The sequence below is a fragment of the Grammomys surdaster genome, unplaced genomic scaffold (assembly GCF_004785775.1).
Source record: "Grammomys surdaster isolate TR1022 unplaced genomic scaffold, NIH_TR_1.0 751, whole genome shotgun sequence".
Classification (NCBI taxonomy): Eukaryota; Metazoa; Chordata; class Mammalia; order Rodentia; family Muridae; genus Grammomys; species Grammomys surdaster.
The window spans coordinates 464,492-482,057 of NW_021605170.1; the positions used below are offsets into that span (position 1 = coordinate 464,492).

Below are 17,566 nucleotides of genomic sequence, written 5' to 3' on the forward strand. Positions count from 1 at the left end.
TTGTGGTGGTGGTGGTGGTAAATAGATGGTATAAACATGGTGGAAACCTAGACCTTATTCCTGCCTCTTAGTCTGCTGCCTCTATTATTGAGCTCATTAGCTCAATAATAGGGTGGTGATTTATCCTTTTGGGAGAATGTTGCCTCTAGCTGACTTCTGATATACTTGGGCTTGTAAAAGCCATAGATGTGGGGTTGGGGGTTGGGCAGATCTCATTTGCAGTCATCTTGTTGGCTTGGAACACCAGTAGACCTTTAATGCTGAGAGTGGGAAAGTGACCAATTAGGCTGCTCTGAGGAAGAGTGGAAAGTTCCTATTTGTGGCTCTTCTCGTGGGAGGCCTGACATAGACCTGCCTCTTTGTCTGCTGCCTCTATTACTGAGCTGGCCAGTAGCAAGGTGGTGATATATCCTTTTGGAGGAATGTTGCCTCTAGCCGCCCTCTAATATGCTTGGGCTTTTAGAATGTATGTCCTGCCCACTTGCCACCAAAGCCCAGGTGCCTAATGGTTCCTGGAGCTCGTCATGACTCTCAGCAGATACCTGATGGGGTAAGAGGCAAATGCCCAGGATAACAGAATGTTTCCTTTTCCTAGTGGCATGTATAGTAATCCATCTATGGAAGCGGTTTAAGACAGCAATGGATGGATAGACAATGGCACCCTGGGTCATGAAGGCCCAAATGTCAGGAATTAGTTATTCCAAATGACTCTGCTCTCAGGGTCTTGGTGGCTCTTTAATTCCCTAGAGTTAGAGCCCAAGACGGGCTGGTGAGGTGGGCTTGGAGCTCAGGCACCATGCCTCTTCTCGGGGTGGGTGTTCAGCAGACCCCAAACCAGCACTAACTTATTCCTTGTGGATGCTGCCATTGCCATCGAGGTTGAGTGCCTTGAAGAGATTTAGGTCTCTGTAGTTGTGCCTGCCCACAAAAAAGGCTTTTAGAGTTCTATCCTGTCCTAGAGCTTCAAGTGATTAGTCTTGCTGTACCATCTGGGGAGTCTTTCCTGTTCTAGGGTCCCAAGAACCCCCACTGTTCACTCTAAGAGGAAACCTTAGATTCTCAGATACTCATGGGTAGCCCTGACTTACATTTGGGGGCCAGGGCTTTGAGAGTGACAGAGGCTACATATAGCTAGATAGATGGGAGATGTGTTGGGACTCCTAAGGCTTGGGAACTACTGAGAGAGGTTTCTCAAGAGATGTCCCCTAGGACAGCTCAGATGTCTAGCAGAGACTTTGTATAAGGTCAGGCTGAGGGCTACCATCCCAGGGGACTGGACAACTGCAGAGTGAGAGGAGGTAGCCTGGAAGTGACATAGATACTCCTTCCTCTAGCCAAGGCACAAGGAGACGTTGCTCTGTTGAGGAGGCTGCATCTCCAAGACCTTATGCCACATCCATGGCCACAGGCTCTGGGGTCTGAAGCTATCCTAGGCACCTATGTAAAATATCTAGAAGTTTATTTATTTTTTTAATATCTGGAGTTTTAAGTATTTGAAACTGAACGTTGGCAGGTGGCTGAGCTGAGGCTGTCCCAGGGGAGAGCTCACTGATCATCCCTCCAAACACGTTCAGGAAACATAGTGAAGTTGATGGGCCATGAGGACTCCTTGAGAATGGCATCCACCTCGTTGTCCTTGACATTAGTTTTGCCTCTGCAAGCGTGGGCAGAAGGGTATAAAGTGGGCCCACAATGTTATCCCCAGCTCCCTCTGCCCTTGACACTGATAGGTGACCCTACAGGACAGCCTACATCTGTCATTCCCAGGGTGACTCCAGAGCAGTGCTGAGCACATATAGACAAAGGGGAGGCATGAGATGGAGTGCTTGGGCCAAGTGTGGGGAATATAGGCTGGGTTCGTTCAGGTCACTTCAAATCTAAGGACATCATCTGCTGTGGAGGAGAGAAGAAATTTGAGAACTGTTTTCTGTTCTCAAATATAGAGAAGGTAGGCACTAGGAAACCACAATCCCAGATAAAAAGTAACTGTCTTTCCCAGCTTCTAAGGTAGGATCAAAAGTCCCTGCCCCCCTCCACCTCCACCCCAGGAGTGTCTCATGGTGGTAACTTTGAGAGAGAAGGCTCTGTGTCAGCTGAAGTGGCTTGGAGAGGGTGGGAGAAGAGCTGGCATCTAGTTCTTGAGATGATGAGTCAGCCTACCCGAACATATCCTCTTCTAAGCCACGAGGTGAGTCTAGGGGTAGAATGGAGGTGTCGGGAGGGGAATAGGGCTAGCTGTGTCATCCACTGGGTTGCCTCCCTAGTCCCTGCCTCAAACCTATCCCAGATTTTTCTAACCATCCTTGATATCCTCTGCTAGCTCTAAACAAACCACAGCCTTGAATAGCTACCTTGAGACCCTGAGAGTAGAGCCCTTTGGAATAGCTAAGGGAAAACTAAACAAACCTAGAATTGGCCATAACACCCCCAAAATAAGAGGGTGTATCAGCATTTAGGGACAATGCCCTTGCTCTACCTGAGGAAGAAATCACACCTCAGGGAAGTGATAAGTGTCCTACGGATTCTCTTTGTCAATGAAGCTGTCTCTTTTCTTATCCATGAGGGTGAAGGGCTGAGAATCAATGCCAGACTTATTGCGTTGCTGGTGGTCTCCCTTTGCCCTAGGTCTTACCCTTACCTCCCACACCTGGCTCTGCTCCATCAAAGGGTCAGGTACCAGCTGTGAGAGTGTTTCCCAGAGAGCAAAGGCAGACTTACCTCCTAGAACTTCCAGATCTAGGTCTGCTGAGAATTAGAGAAGACATTGGAGAGTGCCTCTGGATATGCAGTGCTGTTTTCCATTGGCCTTCCTGCTGTCTTGGAGACAGGAGTCCTTTGAGGCAATTGGGGGAACACTTGGAGACATCTCATGTTTTGGGAGACTTAACTCACAGGATGAGGGAACTGTAGGACTGGAGGGTCCAAGCAGCCCACTATGTCCCATCCTAGAGGGCTTCAGGGTAAATGAACTCCAAGGATGGGCTCATGTCTGTCATCCAGCTTTCTGAAAGTCCAGGCCCTCCCTTGTTCTTCCTAGTCTGTCACCATGGCAGCTTCGGGGCATGTGTCTCTACACCCACAACCATTCTTTATGTTCACATGAGCAAACACACAAAGACATCCTTGTGTAAGTGCACACACACACACACACTTGGATGCCTCTGCTCAGCACCTCCCTTGTTAGCTGCTCACCATGCCGGAGTCTTGCTTGCCCAGGATCGAGTTCCTGCCTGTCTTAAGATGGTGTCTGGTTCCGTAAGGCCATCAGACTTTGCTTGCCACTTCCTACAAGAACAAGCTGAGGACTGCCACCCCAGGGGACTGGACAACTGCAGAGTGAGCCCAGGTAGCCCAGTGGTAACTCAGATAACCCTTTTCTCAGCCCAGGCACCAGGAGATTTTACTCTGCCAAGAATGCTATATCTCCAAAGTCTGGGCATCTAAGTCATACTGGGCAACTGGGCTTTGCTAGGGCAGCAGAAACTGGAGGTGCTGAGCATAGATCTTTTCAAAACCAGCAGATAAATGGCCCTGACCCAAGAATGTTTTGTTGGTTTTGTTTTGTTTTTGTTTTTGAGACAGGGCTTTTCTATGTATCCCTGGCTGACCTGGAACTCACTTTGTACACCAAGCTGCCCTCAAACTCAAGAGACTTGTCTGCATCTTCCTCCCTAGTGCTAGGATTGTGCCACCACAGCCTGGTAAAGAATTTATGTTTTGTTCTGTGTGTATCAAGTCTTTCATGGCACTAATTTTTATTTCCTGATTAATTGGCAGACCCAGGAGCCATTCTGATGCCACTTCTGGCCCCTCTGTAGCTGAGTCATGGGCAATAACATTTCTGAGGTAGAAGAGCCTTAGAGATGGTTAGACTGTCTACAATGCGGTCAGTCTTGACATGGCTCTCAGGTTTCCCCTTACTCATCTGACAGGCAAAGTTCAGGGAAGCAATATGACTTGTATTCTGTCACTGCTGTCAGACACTGGATTTCTGGGGTGAGAATAGAGCAGGAGATATGGGAGTGGGCCTGCAGGCCTATCTGAGATGAGGAAGTCCAGGAAATACAATGAAGTGAACAGATGAGTTCTCCCACAGTCCCATAGTCTGGAGGCCGATGCCACATAGGGGCAGCAGGAAGTAGGACCTGAGCAGCCACAGATGGGATGACTGGGGATGGATTGTGCATCTGATAGCTGAGCAACTCCTACCCTGGTACATTTCTAAACTGTGACATCTTCCATGTTACCAGAGGTGTAAGCTTGTCCAGGTATGGGAATGATAGTTGACAGTAAAGGGCCTTGGTTGGGCTTAGCCCAGCCACAGGTGTGGTAAGCTCTGAATTTGAGAGGTCAAGACCCCAGGGAGGATCTTGGCTGAGCCTGAGTACAGCACTAAAGATAGCAACACATCGGGAATATTTAGATTTTTCACACAGCTGTTCCAACAGGTGCAGAATCCTCCTAGTGGTATCCTGAGCTATGTGGAAACTTAACCACTTCTACTGCTCAACAAATAACCCCGAGCTACAGCAGATGGCAAGCCATTCGTGTGTGTGCTTGTGCCAGTGTGTGTACTGTCAGATGGCAAGCCATTCATGTGCATGCTTGTGCCAGTGTGTGTATTGTAAGCCTCTTCCACCCCTACTCCATATAGCTTCTGTGCACCCACCCCGCAATCCACACTCTTCTTGGACCCCAGAGTCACTTCTGGTTATGGAAACTCGAGCCACTAGGGAGTCTGATTTATTTTAAGATTTAGTGAAAGAAACCTGTTTGGTCACATAAGGTTATCTAATCAGTTGCTCAAGATCAGGAAAGGAAGAGGGATCAGTGTGCAGATGGCCAAGAGGGGTGAGGAAGTTTATTTGGTGCCTTGTAGGTCAGCATGACTTTACAGCTTCCTCGGGGAGTAACAAGTCAGAAGGAAGGGATGGGAGTGAGGAACTGAAGACCAGATGTCTCAAAGACAAGATAAGAGTATGGGGTACACCTGTGGCACATGGCCTGAGTAGTTTTCTTCCCAGGTTAGGAAATTTTCTAGGATTCCAACAGAAGAGGCCCAGGGCTTGTATTCCAGACCAAATGTAGGCACAGTTCCAGGGCCTAGAGGAGTAGCTCCTCTTCTGATGGCCCAGGAGAGCTCAGCACCTATTATGAGTCCTGAAGTTTTCATTGCTGCATTTTATCCACTTTATATGCATAGTTGTATTCTCCTGTTAAATATGGACTTAATGAAGTCAGGAGAAGATACCATTACTATGGACTGTGTACCTTTCCAAGCCCTGGAGTAATGCAAAACTGAGGAGGGTGGTTCAGTCGACAGCCTTAGGGAGATTTCAAATCACTATGGGGCATTGGGGTAAAGCCAGCCATTCAGTGGGTGGCTACAAACCTTACCATGACAGAGGTCCACAGAGATTGCTTGCCAGCAGACACAGCTGGTACCTACCTTGTCTCCTGCTTAACCCATCCCTGGACAACTTCTGCCTAGACCAGCGATTCTCAATTTTCCTAATGCCGTGGCTCTTTAATAAAGCTCCTTATGTGCCCCCCCAACATTATTTTCATTGCTACTTTATAACTGTCATCTTGCTACTGTTATGAGTCATAACGTAAATATTTTTGGAAATAAGGGTTTGCCAAAGGGATCATAACCTACAGGTTGAGAACTGCTAGTCTAGACAGACATGGCTGTTAGAGAGGCACCCTCTCTGGGGACATGAACTGCAGAAAGATAGTTTGGCAATCTGGGTGCTCCACGGTCTGTCCCCTCGAGGCCTGGAGAAGAGGTCATTAGGACTCAGGACCTGTGGTCCTGAGAGCGTGGCCAGGGAGATCCAGGGGTTAGCCCCATTTGGATGACCATCACCTGTAAGGCCCAAAACATCCAAAGGTAGGAGATAGGAGTTCTGGGCGAGAAAATACTGGCCAGAGGACATATGCGTCCAAGGCTGGGTGGTTGCTGACCTCTCATGAAGGGCCAATACAAGTTCTGTAATCTCGTGCCCAATCCACCGCACCCAGTGGGCCGCTCGAGTCGGCCAGGTGTGCTCGTGCGTTCCAAGAGACGAAGGGATTGTTTGCGTGCTCCAGTCCACAAAACGTGGGCGACGGATTCCAGGGCTGGTCGTTCATTACACGCCGGTCACCACCCTTCTGAAGCCATCTTACACTGACAGCCCAGAGATTTCTCACGCGGAAAGTGGTAACCAGCTCCGTGGGAACGCCCTGCTAGCCTCCAGTCACTAGGGGGCAGCGTTTTCGCTGCGGCGCATGCGCTTTCCTGACTTCAGGAAGGGTCTTGCGTTCTCGCTGTCTTCCGCCCCAGTTGAGCTTCCGGTGCGAAGGTCACGGACAAAATGGTGCCCCCGGTTCAGGTCTCTCCGCTCATCAAGGTGAATCCGCTTCACCGTCGCTGCACGGTGCTCAGAGCTTCTGTATGCCCCCTTTCTTCTCCCTTCCCTTGACTTAGCATTGCCCACCCTCGAGACTGCCAGCTGTGGTCTCGAAGCAATCCCGGGCCTGCAAAACCCTTGCACACACATCCGCCCCGTGCTCCCTCTCCTCGTACTCCTCGATCTCCAATCCCTGCCATCCCCTTGTTCCCCCGGTGTGCCTTCTGCTCTAACGTTTTGTTCTGCAGTTCGGCAGGTACTCCGCTCTGATCCTCGGCATGGCATACGGCGCCAAGCGCTACAGTGAGTTTGGGGACCAGTAGAGAGGGATTCTGGGTGAGAGAAACCTGGCTGTGTGACACCTGGCTGTGTGACACTGCTCAGGCCGGCAGCTCCTCGAGAGGGAGGTGATGCTCCTAGCGGGGAACAAGTGGGGACAGCTACCCGAAGATTCTGGAGTCGGCTTTATCACGAAGCAGCATTTTTTAGGGAAGAAGTTAATTGCGTCCACTCCCCAGGTTACCTGAAACCCCGGGCCGAGGAGGAGAGGAGGATAGCAGCAGAGGAAAAGAAGAGACTAGACGAGCTGAAACGGATTGAGAGAGAGCTGGCAGAAGGTATGGCTTTCAGCCCCTCCCAACACCCCCGAGTTTTCTGGAAGTAGCTGCTGACTAGTGGACCTGGGGCTGCCTTTCATCCCATGATGCTTTTGTCCAATGCTTCCCTCCGTGGAGCCCAGTGGAGCGGGGGAGGCATACTACCCCCTTCTCTTTGGGTGGCATCTGCAGATAGCCTTGTGAGAGGTTACTGCTGAACAGACTCTCTGACCCCTCTCTGTTGACTTCATGTAGATTCCAGTCAGATGGAGAAAGCAGTTGGGTATGCAAGGGATGATTTTAGTGATGAAGTTAGGTTCTCTTGGAATAAAATTCTTGATTGTTTAAAAACTGAAGTCCTCGTAAGGTGGCTGGAGTTTGTATAATGTGTGACATGGTCTCCTCTCACTTTTCAGCTCAAGATGACAGCATTCTCAAGTGAGGCGTCGTCAGTGAGCTTGGTTTTCTCTAGTCGTTGAGGATGAATAAAGCTTCGTTGTGTGATGCTATGGCTTCCTCTCTTTACTGCCTTGGTTGTTTGCTTCTAGGCACCAGCTCTGTGGTTTGGGTGGGTGTGGGGTGGGTGGAGTTCCGAAGGAGTTAATGATCATTATCTGACACACATACAAAGTGAAGCTCAGATGCATGAGAGAAGTACCGAAGGGTGCAGTGGTAAGGCCAAATTGGACTCCAGAGATGCCAGGGTAATAGAGTGGCTTAGCCTCTTGGATGCAGCTTGCTCTGCCCTGCTCTGCCCTGGGCTCTTTGCTTATGTCAGCAGCTCAAGCTCTGCACAGGAGGACAGGTGGGTGTTGATGCCTTCACAATAACATGGGTCTTGTACCTCCAACTCATAATTCTTCTCTGGGTCTTAGAAAGTGGCCTAAAGCTGAACTATTCAAGGAGGCCTGGCTGACTGGGCTCCTGTGCCCAACTGGTGTGCTAGTTAGTTCTTGTCAACTTGACACAAACTAGATACTTGGAAAGAGGGAACCTCCAATAAGGAATTGTCTGTCAGATTGGCTTGTGGGCATGTCTGTGGGGCAATTTCTTTCTTTTTTTGTTGTTGTTTTTTTTGTTTTTTCGAGACAGGGTTTCTCTGTATAGGCTGGCCTCGAACTCAGAAATCCACCTGCCTCTGCCTCCCAAGTGCTGGGATTAAAGGCGTGCACCACCACCGCCCGGCAGTGGGGCAGTTTCTTAATTGATGGTTAATTTGTGGAAGTGCCCAGCCCACTGTGGGTGGTACCACCACTGGGCAGATGGTCCTCTAAGAAGGCAAAATAAGGGAGCTAGTAAGCAGTCTCCCATGACTCCTGGCTCTCCCCCTGCTTCACTGATGAAGACATATAAGCAAATAGAGCAAGCCCTGCAACTTGCTCTTGGTTATCACAACAATCAAAAGCAAACTAGAAGTGTCATTGCTTCCCCTGTTTTGTGCTTTGAGTAAGTTTTCTAGGTTTGGAGCCTGTTTTTGTTTTTAAAGTGAGTTGATCTACAAATGTAATATGAACAGCATATATATACTTCAAAGCTGTGGTTTTAGAGGCTGAGGAGCTGCCTTTTTCCCCTTCTATTTTCCCTAAATGGTATCCCACTATCTGGGGCTCTGAGGGTTAAATTTGCCACTCCATTCCCCCCTGCCCCAAGTGCTAAGGATGAACTGATGGATATATTCTCTTCCCAGGAATGGCTCCATCCAGTTAGTGTTGGCCTGGCAGGAGGACAGATTCTTTGGGATTCCCATAAGTTTGTTCTTTGCCAGATAGTGCCCATTTCAGAGGTTAGTCTTGTGAGGTCCCTTTGGGCTGCCTCTGCTTTACCTTACAGGCTCCTCTGTACAGCTGCAGCATCAACAGCAGACAAAGCCACTGGCTGCTTCCTCCTTTAGGGTCTCTCCCAGGCCACTTCCATATGATCTCAGCTCTGATCACAGCCTTGGCCCAGCAGAGTGTCTCAACAGGCCAAATATGATGTGCCCTCCAATGCTGTCAACATGTGTGATAATGTCGAGTTATTTTCTCTGTGTTGTCTGACCTCTTGGGCATATGTTTTTGCTGAAGCAGATGGGACTGAATACATACATACAATAGTAGAGCTCTGATTCCAGACACATTTCACAGATCCTTTATAAAGATCTCTGTGGGAACTTTATCAAACCAGATGAATATTATGAGCTACACCATTTAACTTATTCATAGTTGGCTTTAATTTGTAAAAACACCTTTAAATTTTCAAAATATCCAAAGTTACATTCGATCATTTTTTCCCCCTGTTCCTAACGTCTTATACCAAACTGCTATAGGCAGAGTCCGTATCCAGTGAGTGAGTGGCAGGAGGGACCCGAAGCCATGAGATAGAACTTAGAGAATACAGCAGGTTGAGGACTTGGGTGCTGGGCCACCATTGCAGATTTCTGTGCCCACTGCAAAGGAAGACGGAGTGTGAGGCTTTGTCTTGTATACCTAGTGCCCTCTGCCCCTGAAGATTTTCCCTGCAGGGGCTGAACTAGGTCTGTAGCCAACCCAAGCCGATTATGCTGAGCCTTGCTTAGTGCTTGAGCCTCTGCGGACACTATGCCCTGATTACTTTCAGTCCTGACCTCCCATGACCCAGAAGCTGCCTTATTCAATGTGCTTTTGCGATGGCCCTGGAGAACCCCAGGTCCAGGGTAAACAAACCCAGGAAAAGATAAGATAGTGTCACTGGGCTTCTGATCTGTGGTGCATCGGTTTGTTCAACTGACTCACGTGATACAGGGTAAGTACTGTGCATCCTTAACTCCTGCTTAGCTCACTGTGTTTTTCCCCTTTTGTTGTTTGATTCAGGTTTTCTCCCTTGTTTCTGAGGATAGCTGGGGGAGGAGCATGTGATTACAGGCATCTGCTACCACACCTGGCAAGGAACTACTTAGTGGAACAAAAGGGCTGATAAAGAGTTAGGTGAGCTTACTCCCCCTGTACAGGAATGAGTATGCTAGTGTTCTTGTCTCAGTGAGGGAGCATTTTGGTCTGGTCTGTTATCTACATGGCATGAATAGCCATGCCCCATGAGAGACAGGGTAGATGGATAGGGCATTCCTCAGCTCCCGAGCCTCTGTCTCAGCTGTCAGGCTATCTGATTAGCTGCCTTGCTGCTTGCTTGATGGTTCTCTGCCATCTTACAGCATTGATTTAGGGGTTAACTATAAGCTCATCCCAGTCCTCTGAGGGGCCCAGACCTTTCTTGGCTGTTACTCTGTCTTCTTCCTTCTTCTTTTCTTCCTCCAGGGCCTTGACTTTGGCCTCATACTCGTCAGCTAGTGCTTTCCACTCCTTTCTATTATTTTGCAGTCGATCAAACATGGGCAGGATCTCTTCATGAAATCGAGAAAATTCCTAGAGGGAACTGAGAAGTCACCATGCTGTTTCACTGATCCTGGAGGGCTCAAACAGTAGCTCTTCAAGGCCTCAGGCTTCCTTACCACTAATTGAACTGAGAATGCTCTAGAATCGTGGAGCTATATATCTTGGTTATAGGATTCTAGTATCTGTGGCATATTTATCTTAAAATTCATAAGGATGGTGAAATGAGGCTTCATACTCCCTGGCACCGTGTATATAAGATGACCACTCTTAGGGGACTGCAAAGATTGATCCGCAAGTCACATGATCTATGGCTCCACACCACACCACAGGCCCAGCATGACCTTGGTTTACCAACCCTTAGCAATTTCACTTGGTGCTCACCCCAGGCAATGTCATCTATAGTTAACCAGCATAGGAGAGAACCACTGACATGTCCCCTTTCCAGAAAATACCTGAGGAGGAGGACAGGATAGGAACTTTTGTGAGATGGAGCTGTTGGGTATTAAGTATTTATAACAGTACTAGTAGGTTGAACATCCCAAGGATAGAGCCGAGAATGTCACCTGCAGGATGATTGGAAGCTCCAGCAAGCCCTACAGCTGCTTTCAGGTGATGTCAATGGGCAGAGGAACAGTGGGGCTTATAGTGGTTACCTCTTCCTGCCTCCCTGACTGCTTATGATTGGCTTCACTTGAAGTCACACAGCATCTCTACCTTACAATGTGGGGTCTGTCACCACTGAGTACAACTAGAGTGGTGTGGAGCTTGGGTGTCGTGTACATCACATGAGGACACTAGTCGGGCCTAACTCTTCAAGTCCTATACTCTATGATCAAATAGCAGAACTTGAAGACTTGGCAGTTCATTGGTGCCTGGCCAGCTAGTGAGAACATGGCTGCTATCATGTTCTTCAGGTTGTATTGGGGTATGCCATTGGAGACAGGTAAGACTCAGGCTTACCTTCACATTTTCACAGATACCTAGTAGGCAAGTTGCAACCATGTTCCTGAAGATGGTGTGCCCATTGTGTGTAAAGGGGCACTCTGAGGCATGGATGTTTAAGGTGAGACCTCAGGGTGAGGAAGGACATTCTAGGGAATATACTTGGTGCTTCTGAGGGACAGTCATAAGTTCGGGGCCAAACCATTGCCTGGGCAAGTTGAGATGGGTGTTGTGGTTTCCCTCATTTGTCAGATAAAGGTGGAGACCACACAAATGTCCCTGTTAGGTCCCTGCTGGATCCAGTCCACTCCAGTCCACCCCAGCCCACACAGAATACCCCTGCTGCGCACCTTGTACACGAAAGTGCATACGAAGTCGATGAAGCCTACTTGCAGCTTAGGGAGCTCAGCTGCTTTGTTCCGGTCCATCATGGGCTTGTGAAGAAAACACAGGCAGATGACATAGGTGCTGTCTCTCCCCATGAGACTTGTTTGCTGGCAAAGAACTCTTTCTTGCTGAGTCTATACCTCGCCTAAAGCCTCCTCTAAACAGCTCTTCACATTAGCTAGAGCTGGCTTGGAAGATAAAGTGGTCAGAATAACCCTATGTATTTCCCAGTTCCTGTGTGTGTGTGTATGTATGTATGTATGTATGTATGTATGTATGTGTCATCTCTGGTGTTAGCAGTGGGTCCTAACCCTAACTGTAACTACCTCATTATCTATCTTGTCATGGACTACTACCACTACTCCCTGTCTTTCCCTGGGTTTGCCCTTCTCTGAGTTGACCTCCCTGGACTGTCCGGCCTAGTGGATGTGCTCTGCAGCTGCATAGACCCTAGGCGCTCTTGCTTGTGAGCTACAACCCAGATCTTCCAAATTTTTATGATTTCTATTCTTGTAAAAGATGCCAAATTGCCCATAGTTATGCCAAAGGGCCCCACAAATCAAGGTTAAGACTCCAGGACCTTAAATTCCTGGGGTCTGGAGCACTACCAAGCATTCTAATTCATATATATCAAGATGGAAAATTCTGGAAGCAACACTCACAATGGGCTGTTGATCCAAGACAGTCCTCTCCAAGTCTCCTTGTTCCCAGAACTCAGCAGCCACCAGAAGAGCAACCTGAGCACACACAAAAGTTATAGTGAGGCTGTATGTTCAGGAGCAGCAGGACCTCTCCTAGAGGCTTTGCAGGCAGTGTATATAGTGCCTCTCACTGCTGTACCCAAGTATTCAAAAACCAACACCATTTCCCTGTGGTTCCCTAGGTACAGACCCAGGATGGCCTGTGAAGGGCTATTCTGGGTCCAGATGGTCATCAGTCCTGACCTTGCTCTGGACTTCCCAGGGCTTGGTGATAGCAGACAGGTCACATGCAGTCATCATCATGGCCCTGTAGACAGACAGACAGACTACCTGTCCTGATCAGAGAGTAAACACGTTTTCTCAGCAGCCCTCTGGGACAGTACTAGGGAAGGTGCTGGTCCAGAATCACCATCTTGTAGGTGAAGTAGGGGAGCTGAGCTTGAAGCAAGTGGTGGTCAAGAGTACTAAGGAAAATTCTGGATTCCGTGCTGAGGCCTATGAACCTCAGGACAGATTGAGACAGTACCTTTGTTCAGTTTAGAACTACTCTTGTGGAGTCTTTTGTCCCTGGGTTTAGGGAGGTCTACAGGGCTCATTGGCCAACAGTGGTCGTGCTACTTACATGACTATCTCCTTTCGTGTGGTCTCTAGGGATAAATACTCAACCCAACTCTTCTTATCTTCATAGTTCTTAGACTCATCCACAATCTTCTGGAACATTGTTCTCTTTCTGATCCCAAGAAGGAGGAGAGGAGTTGATGACAGACTGGTCATGGTTATCTGTATCTACCGAGGGCTCTACCCCCACCCCTGCCTCTGATGCACTCTTACTTGAAGTAGAGGGCCAGGTCAGTGGCAATGATGGCGATGTCCATGAGGTGGATCACGTGTTCATGCTGCCGCCGGTTCAGGTTCTGGTAGATGTTCAGACTCTGTGGGGACCATCAGTTGGTGTTGGGTTGTGGCAGATGTCTGTGGTACCCTTGTTTTTGACTCTCAGGGCCTATTCTGTCTAATCCTCTCACTCTAACCTGGCCTTCACTTATGTGAAGATCAATCTTATGGCTACTTCTCCAAGCAAAGATAGCCATCCTTGTCTTCCCTTGGTGTCTGTCTGTTAGTGTCCTGGGTCAGAAACTTTTGCCCATTTCCATGATCCGTTGTACCCTCTAGTGGCCATTCCTAGCTACTGCCTCCATGACTGCAATTCTGCCCCATGTGGGAACATCTCTAGATGTGAGCCTGTCCCTCAGCATCTCACACTGATGAATCCATGCTGCCCAGGGCCTCCTGCTGCTACCATAGCCCAGAGGAGAACCCAGAACAAATCAGGAACAAACCTCCTCTGCCAACAGAAACTTCCCAAATTCCAGGTGGTGCCTTTCCAGAATTGAGGAGCCATGTAACTTGGCTAGAGGATTCTGGGATCTGTTGTATATTTTATTTAACAGGAAAACACAATAAAAGCAATGTTAGAAGGCAGTAGGATGAGGTCTGACCCCTGTGGCACTACGCCTTCAAGGTGGTCCATCTCAGTACCGACTGCCAGACTGCAAAGACTCACCCTAAGGGCACATGATTTATAATTTTCCATACCCACCACAAGCCTGCCCTCCCCACAGCCTACTTCATCTGGTACAAGTTGTTGGTGCCACGGTGGTCGATGTCGTGGCACAGGCCAGCTGTAACCATGGCGAAGGCCTCTAGGTCTGTGTAATAGCTCTTCAGTTTGCCTGTCTGTGGGGATAGGTCCAGACCTGAGTCCTGCCACTGGCCCAGCTCTCTGGCTCCAGAAGGCAGGGGTTGAAGGGAATGTGGGGTAGCCCAAACCCGTCCCTTTGCCCACCCAGGTCCCTTCCACCCATTGCTGGGACTGGATAGGCACAATTGATATCCTTAGGCCAGAAGGTAGTTAGCTATGGTCCTTGCCCCAGACCCCTGAGTCATCTTGCCCATCCAATTTACATACATACCATGAGTAGTGTAAACATGGTCTGGGCTACGTTGAAGCCATGGCGCCAGTTGTGGTAGGTGATTCTTCGATAGGCTTTGCTGACAGAGAATAGGAAGCGTACCAGGACCTGGGGAGCAGAGGACATGTGGGCTCTGGGATCCACACATGAGTCTATACAGCACCACATGAGAGTCTACCCAAGCCCCTCTACTGCTTGCATTAGAGTCTGTTATGCCTATTTCCCTACTTCTAACTTGTTGATCTCAGAGCCCTCGTTCCTTGTTCCCATTGGCCCCTTCCTGTTTGGGAAGGGCTCTTCCTGTTTGGAGCAAAGAACAGCTCCAGCCATTGGAAATTTAATGCCTCTCTCTTCCCGTGGTTCAGACTCACAATGGAAAGAAGACCCCTGGCATGTGAGATCTTTTGAGAAAACCAAAACCAACTAAACAAACAAACAAACAAACAAACAAACAAAAAACCCATCGGTTTAAGGCCTCAATGTTTGAGTGCGTCACGTGTGGCCCTTGAGCAGTAAGGTGGGACACCTCGACATTTTCTTCAACAAGAGGATGCAGGCTAAGGGAGCCCTTTACTTCTTCCATTATGATATTTAGGGTCAAATAATTATTTGGAAATATTTTTTATTCCAATGGTTTTCTTTTTGACTGTTTCCCTTAGCATTTAGTAAAATTTCTTTCAGAAATACCAGCCTGTTGCTCCTGTTTTCTGAGGAGCATGAGAGATTATTCATTCTTCTTGTGGTCTGTGGGAACACAGGTATGGAGGTGGATGCAGAGCAGAGTGAGAAACCCATGGAGAGAGCAGAATGGTTGGGCTCTGAGCTCTTTTCCTTACTCCCAGTGGTGATCCCTGAGGGGCTCTCCTGTAAGCAACCCTAGAAAATGCTTTCTATTTCTATTCTGGTGGGCAGTTGCTGCAATTCCCTATGACAAACTCCCTATTTCCCTGTGAAATAGGGAATATTGTCCTGACAAAAAATGCAAAAATGTTGTTTGGAAAACCTAGTTAACAAACTTTCCATCCATCCATCCATCCATCCATCCATCCATCCATCCAATCACTGTATTTCACTGTGATGGACGTGTTTGTCATCAACACTTTCTGTGGAACTCGTGGACACCCCCCATTACCATACACACTTCACCTCTTAGGGGATCTGTAACCCTTTACCACCCCCCACTTCCTCTTGTTCTGGAACCTCCAGCTACATCTCCTCACCTCCTGGGGGATCTGGAACTTTCGGACTACACCCAGCTCATAGTACATCTGGATGCCACATTTGACTAGCTCCAGCTCAGTACACTCCAGGTCAGAGAAGTGGAACTCATAGATGTCAAACTTGGTAGGCCCTGGAAGTTCTTCCTTCTGTAAGAGAGATTGTGGGCTGAGAGAAGCAGGCCTACCATACCCCTACTGGTTCTTAACCTTTCTTTTCTCTGAACCCTTGTCCAGGCAGACACCCAGGTATCTCTGGTGATGTGTGCCTTCCAGTTACTCAAATTTATAGCTAGGTCACTACTTATCGTTTTCTACTGTTTCCTTGCACCAGGCAACCTGACAGTGAGAAGCTTGCCTGGCTTGGTGGCAGTGATGTTGGAAAAGCAAACATAAAGATATATACATGAATACAGTGGTACACTCATGGATTTAGACCTACCCATATGGACACATGGGCACATATGTGTACACTCACAACACACAGAGCCATTAGTATTTAGAACTTGTTGGTATCAATAAACTCCAAAACCTATTCAGTAAGACAAACAGCTCTGGTGATTCTGATAAATCACACAGGTGACAGAAAAAGGTAGGTGTCCCACAACTGTCAGGCTGATGTATGAGTGTTCTTTGGGAGACACATAAACATGTATTTCTATGTGCCTACACACATGTGTGCATACACAAGTGCACACAGAAGTATGCATACACATGAACATAGATCTATCTAGACTAGGGACTGTAGCACCTAGTTACTACTGTAGGGAGCTAGCACAGATGGACACTTGGCCTAAATTGTACATGTAGAAACTAAAACATGGATAGTTCTGGGAAACACAGAGGAGACAGGAAAGTAGACAGAGACACTCAGTAGGGCAGATATCAAGTAAACTCCAGCTGGACCCTCTAGGAGCCAGTGTTGTCATCTCTGCTGAGGAGGGTTGATATGCCTACACAGGTAGTACTGACATCATGAGAGGACACTGTGTGTACCAGGGCTTTCTCCTGACACTCATGAGAACAGCTTGTGTCCACTGGAAGCAGATTCTCACCAAGATTTTCCCCAGCTCATCCTCCTCACAGTCAGCAGGCTCTTTCCCAAGGCGATCCCTTGTTGGCTAACAGAGAGCAACAGGTGAGTTGTGAGACTGAATGATAATGTCACGTCACCCTATATAACAGAGTAACACCATCACCTACACCCCATATGGTAGCCGGCAATATCACTCTCACCCTGGGAATGACAGTAACATAGTGACCTCATTACCTTTCCTCCACTAGGGACAGGACGATAGGATCACCTTAACCCTATGACTATGACTGAGTGACTATTAACCTTCACACCAATGTGACATAATGGCGGTATCATGCCATCTATGTCCATCCATAAGTGTGTCAGTGTTGATATCTCCTTTATTCCTGTGACAGTGACAACATCACCCTTATCCTGTGAATGTTACAGAATGATGATGTACCATCACAGAACATGTTGAACACAGGATAATCACTGAAGGACAGTAGTCTCCCTTGTGCTCAGACATCTCCAATTCCAGACATAAGCCGTAAGTTCCTGGGGACGATGACATTCATTCCTTTCCCTGTGTTGTCCTTAGTGACACATACAGATTACAGATGGAACAATTAGATGGGCTAGGAAGGCTGTGATCACACCTACTCACTGCTTAGGATGAGGCACAAGGACAGTGTCTGAGTTGCACTCAGTGTAGTGTTAGGGTTAGACCTAGCCATTGGGCCCCAGACATATGTCCTTATCACTGAGCTCTCTGCCTTCCCCAGTAAGAGAGGCCCCATAAAATGCCAGGAACAGTACCAAGATTTCCTGGATTTCATCTTTGTCACATCTCACATGGTACAGAACCATGTCCTGGGCGATGTCCTTTCGGTTCTCCAGCTTGTTCATCTTGTCATAGGTGTCTGTGTTCAGCACTGACCATCCCAGGAACTGTGTCAGAGACTGGAGGACAAGAGCAGTGTCACCCCATTA

At 48.2% G+C, this 17,566-nt stretch overlaps 2 protein-coding genes across 2 annotated transcripts in view; one reads left to right on the plus strand and one right to left on the minus strand.

Annotated features, from left to right (window-relative positions):
- Positions 1–6,321: 6,321 nt before the first annotated feature.
- On the plus strand, positions 6,322–7,500 carry Atp5me (ATP synthase membrane subunit e). The gene is made up of 4 exons (XM_028782429.1): positions 6,322–6,395; positions 6,644–6,698; positions 6,914–7,012; positions 7,408–7,500. The coding sequence occupies exons 1-4, from the start codon at positions 6,360–6,362 to the stop codon at positions 7,431–7,433; spliced, it is 216 nt and encodes a 71-aa protein (XP_028638262.1). The 5' UTR covers positions 6,322–6,359; the 3' UTR covers positions 7,434–7,500.
- Positions 7,501–9,176: 1,676 nt separating this feature from the next.
- Positions 9,177–17,566, minus strand: part of Pde6b (phosphodiesterase 6B) — a 43,377-nt gene continuing 34,987 nt past the window's right edge. Inside the window, exons 10-22 of the mRNA XM_028782389.1 lie at positions 17,393–17,536; positions 16,614–16,679; positions 15,562–15,708; positions 14,342–14,449; positions 13,996–14,105; positions 13,709–13,796; positions 13,200–13,300; positions 12,991–13,098; positions 12,612–12,675; positions 12,330–12,404; positions 11,631–11,714; positions 10,212–10,368; positions 9,177–9,416 (exon numbers count right to left, since the gene is read on the minus strand). Coding sequence (XP_028638222.1) covers positions 9,355–9,416; positions 10,212–10,368; positions 11,631–11,714; positions 12,330–12,404; positions 12,612–12,675; positions 12,991–13,098; positions 13,200–13,300; positions 13,709–13,796; positions 13,996–14,105; positions 14,342–14,449; positions 15,562–15,708; positions 16,614–16,679; positions 17,393–17,536 — 1,314 coding nt within the window. The 3' untranslated portion in view covers positions 9,177–9,354. The remainder of the gene's footprint in view (positions 9,417–10,211; positions 10,369–11,630; positions 11,715–12,329; positions 12,405–12,611; positions 12,676–12,990; positions 13,099–13,199; positions 13,301–13,708; positions 13,797–13,995; positions 14,106–14,341; positions 14,450–15,561; positions 15,709–16,613; positions 16,680–17,392; positions 17,537–17,566) is intronic.